Genomic DNA, 6,710 nt, shown 5'->3' with positions numbered 1-6,710 from the left:
GCTCAATTCCAGAAACCATACTAGCCGGAAACACCGTCGATAGAGAAGCTTATTTCAACGAAGCACCGCCATATTGCTGCCGATTTTGGCATTTACCAACAGCACGTGGGAATTCGACAACCCGGGTTGACTCATCTTCATCGATTTTTTAAGATTTCCGAGTATCATCACCATTCAAACTCGCATCCTTATCATTATCCTTATCAACAATTCCAATCACAGTCTCAGTAGAATGCATTTCCTTAGAATTAAAATCCTCAGAATTGTGAGAAGAATGCAAACCGCTCCAATTATGGCCTCTGTGTTTCAACATCTCTACGGAGAAGAATTTGGCAGCATTTTGATCCGACATTTTATCAAACAAATGGTGAGTTGGTTCAAGTGGAAGCCATCCGTGTGAGGTGCCTTCGCCGTCGGATTTGGTGGCTTTGTTGGATTCTTCGGGTTCGTCACGGTCGAATTTTGCTCCCTCGTCGAAGATTGAAAGCGGAATAGCTCCTCCCCGAGCTTTGTTTGCGGTTTTCCAAAAGGGATTTGGGGAAACTATAAATGGATCAGAGGGTGTTGAAACGATAGTGCCATTGATGCGATTGGGATGGTTGACGAAGTTGCGCTCATAGATTTGTTGTGGAGGCTGATGAGGGAATCTCCCATCGTCGTTTGAAAGAGAAAGGGTAGTCAAGGTTTGGGAGAAGTAGTTGCCATGGATGTGATTTTTCTGTAGCTTGAATGAAAAGGGGGATTTAAGGGTTTTTGTTTGTAGAGGAAAGGAAAATAGATCCGGAGGTACTGTAAATTGGAAAGGGTTTTGAGACTTTTTTGAGATCTTTTCTTAAAAGAAGGATGAGTCACTTGGAGATACTTATCAAAATCTTTTCTATTTCTAGAATGAGTTTGATATTGGTGACAAATTGTGGAAGAGGTGTTTGTTGGTTGAAATTGTTGATGATAACTATTGTAGTCATATGAATAAGGAGATGATGAATAGGATGAATATGGGATAGGATTAGGTGGATGTGGTGAATACCCATGATTTGGATACAAACTTGGTGATGATGATCCAACATGAGTGTAACAGGGTGTAAAAAGTTCTCATGGAAAGGATGGAAATGAAGATGTGGTAGGAGATGTAAAAGAAAGGTTTGTAGGATAGGTAGAAGGAATACTCCATGGATGATATGAAGATGTATGATAAGGATAACCCATAGGAGAATTTGAGTACATGGATGAAAGCACCAATTGTTAGGATGCAAATTCAAGAACCCTAACAAAGCTAATAAAAGCTCTAAAACTACAAGACAAATAAAACTAGGCTAAGAAAATAATGATAAAAGATAACTTTTGATTTCATTGATAATTTTTATCATCTCTCAATGAGTACATATATAGTAGTAGTGGACAGTAACTAAAGGCCCAATAACTAATTAAAGCCCACCTCAATATATTTTAAGGTCCTAAGAATATTCTAAAAAACATTACAAATTAAATAACAATAATATAAATTCTACTTAAAATTAATCATAATCCTTACTCTATCCGTCTATGTATGAATTTGAATGACGCAAGTGAAGAGAATGACATAGATAATAAATTTTAAGAAGGCGACATAAGTAATAGAGATGATGATTTGGACAAATTTAAACAACTAATACTTTTTAGTTAGTCTATTGAGCAATCTCTATCCTCATTTGGTGGTTGTATAATCTAACTATTCAATTAAGTCATATTAATTGCAATTGCCATAACATCCGTATGAGGGCTTACCTATTTTTTATCTTTAGATTGAATGAAAATAACACTTACAACAAGACAAAGTACCAAAAAATTTATTGTTAATTTCATTATTTTGATAATGTTATCCGATGTCTTAAGTGTACATGTCAAGAAATCTATATTTTAGTTGAATAAAAAAAAACTTATATTTAAAAATTGTATTTTGATTTGGTTAAAAGTTGTAATAAATTTTTTTTTTTTACGCAATCATTTCTTTATTATTTATTAACATTTGTTATTAGGCAGAAATCATCATTATCCTTAACTTTATATTCTAAGAATATCATAAAAAGACAAGACCATATCATTACAACCCAACAAAAAATAATGGGCAACGTTATCTTTTATAAAAGTTTTATCAACTTTTGATATCGTAGTTTTTACATCTTCATAACAGGTAATGTTATCTTCATTAATGTTATTTTAAAATGAGTTATGGTATTAATTTTTTAAATTGGAAAATTTTAATAAAAATTGTATTTTACATAGTACTAATGGGTCGGGTTATTCTTGTGGACCTTTTCTTCATTTTAAGCATTCTCTCTTATAAACAGTGCCGCACCTAATTTCAACATTACAGTTAACCTAATTCCTTACTTCCGTTACTATGAGTTCCGTTCAAATTCTATCCACCACAATAATTCATGCACCAAATCACAATCTCAATCTCTCAAATCATCATACAATCGATCTAACACCATGGGATCTTCAATATCTCCCATTTGGATACAATCAAATCGGTCTTATTTATCAACACAATTCTGAATTAGATACAGAAAATCAAATCCAACTCCTTAAACAATCTCTCACCTCTACTCTTGAATTCTTTCCACCTTTCACAGGACGGCTCAATATCACGGAACACGAAGATAACACTATCTCTTGTTCCATCAATTGCAACAACGAAGGTGCACTCTTTGTTCACGCCGCAAATAAAAATATTAGTGTAAGAGACATCCTTGGACCAACTTATCTTCCAGATATTTTTTATTCATTTTTTCAACTGAACGGAGTTAAGAATTACGAAGGGACGTCACAACCATTACTCGCGATCCAAGTAACAGAGTTAACCGATGGCATCATTATTGGCTGTTCAATCAGTCATGTGGTTGTTGATGGTACTTCTCTTTGGCATTTCATCAATTCATGGGCCAAAATCTCGAGAGGTAATTTCGAAATTTCAAAAATTCCATCTTTCCAACGATGGTTTCCACCAGGTATTCAACTTCCAATTCGATTTCATTTCCCAATAGAACCACGAGATAGTCTCTCTAATGATCAAAATAATGAAGAACAAAAACTCAACACTACAATGTCGGAGAGATTATTTCATTTCTCAAAAGAGAATATTACAAAATTAAAATCCAAAGCCAATTTAGAGGCTGGTACAAAAAACATATCTTCTTTGCAAGCAGTTTTCACTCACGTTTGGCGCTCTATTATACGATGCAAGAATCTTGATACGCAAGAAGAATTGAATTTCGTGATAGATATAGGCGTTAGACCAAGGTTTATTCCTCCGTTGCCAGAGGAATATTTTGGTAATGCTGTGATGGAGTTTGTGGTTACTGTGAAAGTCTGTGAATTAATGGAAGATGGTGGACTTGGTAAATGCGCTTTGAAGATGAACAAGATAATTGCTATGCACTCTGACGAGAAGTTAAAGAATCATTATGAAGATTGGTTAGCTGCACCGAGTTTTGTTTTTAAAGACGGTGATGTGGGAAATAGGAATTCATTGGCGATTGGTAGTTCGCCTTGGTTTGATGTTTATGGTAATGATTTTGGTTGGGGAAAACCTGTGGCGGTAAGAAATGGGGGTGCAAATAAAAAAAATGGAAAGATTTATGTTTCTGCTGGTATTGAAGAAGGTAGTATAAACCTTGAAGTATGTCTTGATTATGAAATTTTGGAGGCAATCGGAAATGATTCTGAGTTTATGGATGCTGTGTGTAGCTAAGCTAATTATGTGGTCCATGCATTGTTTATCTTATCTTATAAAACTTTTGATTCATTGGATTGTATTCTTCAAAAGTTTTAGACTCTTCTCTGTTATTGTTTTCTTCAAGGAAGAAATAATTTATTTTCTAGCGTTGATTTTAATAGGAGTTTATGAAAAACATCTATAATTTATTTATATATGAATGTTTAACGCAAGATTCTTGAAAAGTTTCAACACATTTAATTTTATGTATTTGCATACATTTTAAACATCTAGCATATTTAACATTTAATTTTCACATCGATTGGCGAACAAAATTCATGCTCAATTCCTCTGTATGAGATTGTAATTGCCATAGTCTGCAATCACCATCTCCGCCATTTTTATTTGCATCTAATTTGTAAGAAAACACAATCGCTCCCTTGCTTGATTCGATGGTCTCAAGGTCCATCAAGACGACAACCACACGAATGACATCTCCTTCATCTCCTTGTAGATTTCAAGTAGTAGAAGTTCTAGTTAATGATTCAGAGATTACTCGATTTTTGCTCATAGCCGTAAATTCGGTGTTATGATAGGGATGCTTGTGAGAAGAAGAAAATGGATAAAATAAGAAAACCTATAGAACATAAAACTGAGAAAAACTAATAGGAAGTACAAAACATTCTTGTCCAGACACATTTGGGGAGTGAAAGAGTTTGGTGTGGTAGATGTATAGTAAAATCTCATAGAGCCTATTAATCCAATGGCTAGCAATTATGATCCACTGTGAACCATTTAGTTGGGTGGTTCATATTAGACGCCACCGTTTTTTTTAATAGGCAACTATTATAATAAACGAGAGTATAAGAAATACTCTTCCTATTACAATCAAACTATAAATCCTTACTAAAAAAGGGATAAAATGTTTCACTCATAAAAATTATATAACTTTAAAGGCTTACAATATAATTCCATCCACTTTCAAGAATATATACGCATAATATGAAAAATTAAATTATATGAAAGAATATGTATATGAGCAATGTTAAATTAATGTTAACTTGTGTCTTAAAAGTATAAGTTAAGAAATTCATTTATTGTATTGAAAAAATAATTAAAAAAATAATTTAATATTTTTATTAAAATTAATTCACAATTTCCCAATAATATTTTTTTCATTTAGTTTTTAACTTGTGTCCTATAAACACAAGTTATCATTATCTTAAATTTAATGTAGTATTGTGAATTACAAAATAAATGTAAAACAAGTTTAAAATTGAAATAAATAGATTATTTAAATCAAATGAAAATTGACTGAATTTTTAAATGCATAAACATAAATTTGCATAAATAAAAGATACTTTAGAAATTAAGTTAAAAACAATTGAAAAAAGAAAAAGAAAAATACTGTGAAATGAAAAGTTGACTGTATATAAAACTATAGGAAATGTAAAAGCCCAAGAAAAGTAGAAGTGCATAAGGTTACACAATACACAATACATGTATCATAGAGAATTATAAAGAATCGAAGTGAAAGAACATAAAAATAAAGAGAGAATGTTCTTGGGACCTTTAAGTGGTGAAGAGCAATTCTTATGAAATCTAAAACTGTATTTGGAATAATGCAAAAGTTTACTATCAGACTTTTGGAAAATAAACATTGCGTCTGAATTATAACTTCGAATTGTGTTACATACTTCATTCGTCTCATAATAAGTGTCCTATTTGAGTTTTGTGCAATTTTTAAGAAAATAATTGGATGTGTTGATTTTAATAATAAAGTTAATATCATTTACTAAAGTACTCTTATTTCTTATAGGTAGTAGAGTAGTTTAAAAACGTGAAAGTTAATAAATAGGGGTATAGTAGTGGAAAAAAATAATAAATGTTGCATTACTAAAGAGACATTTATTTTGAGACATGAAAAAGTGCAAATGAGACACTTATTATGAGACGGAGGGAGTATTATTTTGGAAGTTTAGTTTTGGATTGTTGTAGGTTGAATTTTAATACATAATTTTGTAATGATTGATTGTAGTAATGGTGCACTTTGGCATTGTCCCCAAAGTTAATATGTAAATGTAGGGTCGGACCTTTGAATTTTAGTGTCTTGGGCGAATCAAAAGAGTGATGTCCCAATAATTTTTTTAAACAATAAATACATAAGAATAAAAGAAATAATTGGATAAAACCAAAAAGAATACCAGTATGGATCTTTGAATCAATGTTTATACTACATCAAAACATAAACCACTATAAAGAGACTTATTCTTCTTTTTCTTATTCTTCTTCTCTATATTTTTTCAAATACTTGATCAAACTTTTTACTAGTTTTATAGTCACATGAATACACATGTATTTTTTTGCAAACTTTTGCAAATTTCATTGACAACAGTTAACAATTCAAACCAAATAATCATAGCTACTAAAAATTCAAAGTTTCCAATTCCATGAGTTGCTAAAGATTCAGCTTTACTCTTAACTTTGGAATCATTATCTTGTTCAACTAGTTGAAGTAGTGTTTCTCTTACATCTGAAATTTTGAGATTTAATTGCATATACAATATTCACATGACTTTCTCAACGTGTTTGTGACAATGGTTTAATAGCTTAACCTTTCGCATTGTCTCTAAGAATTTTCCAACGTTTTTTCAAATGAGAAAATACAGTATAAATATGTTGTAACACTCCAAAAAAATATTTAGCTTTAGTACAAGAATTTGCAATATCACAAAGTGTCAAGTTAAGGGTATGACAACCACATGTTGTGTATAATGCTCTAGGGTTAACATCTAATAATTTTCTTTGTACATCTTAATGTTTACCTTTCATGTTTGATCCATTATCATATCCTTGTCCTATCACATTATTAATATCTATACCAAGAGTTTCCAATACATTTTATAATTCTTCAAACAGTCCTTGACCTCTTGTGTCATAGACTTTCAAAAATTCTACAAATAACTCTTCAATTTTTATTGGACTTGTAGAAACATCCACACAACATATAATG

The 6,710-nt window shown here is 31.5% G+C and overlaps 1 protein-coding gene across 1 annotated transcript; it reads left to right on the top strand.

Annotated features, from left to right (window-relative positions):
• Positions 1 to 2,267: 2,267 nt before the first annotated feature.
• Positions 2,268 to 3,863, top strand: LOC131618501 (uncharacterized acetyltransferase At3g50280-like). The gene has a single exon (XM_058889713.1). The coding sequence runs from the start codon at positions 2,381 to 2,383 to the stop codon at positions 3,731 to 3,733; it is 1,353 nt and encodes a 450-aa protein (XP_058745696.1). The 5' UTR covers positions 2,268 to 2,380; the 3' UTR covers positions 3,734 to 3,863.
• Positions 3,864 to 6,710: the final 2,847 nt, after the last annotated feature.

Source organism: Vicia villosa, linkage group LG7 (genome assembly GCF_029867415.1).
Source record: "Vicia villosa cultivar HV-30 ecotype Madison, WI linkage group LG7, Vvil1.0, whole genome shotgun sequence".
NCBI classification, from domain to species: domain Eukaryota; kingdom Viridiplantae; phylum Streptophyta; class Magnoliopsida; order Fabales; family Fabaceae; genus Vicia; species Vicia villosa.
The sequence above is the reverse complement of the archived record's forward strand: the minus strand, read 5'-3'. Positions and strand labels throughout refer to the sequence as shown.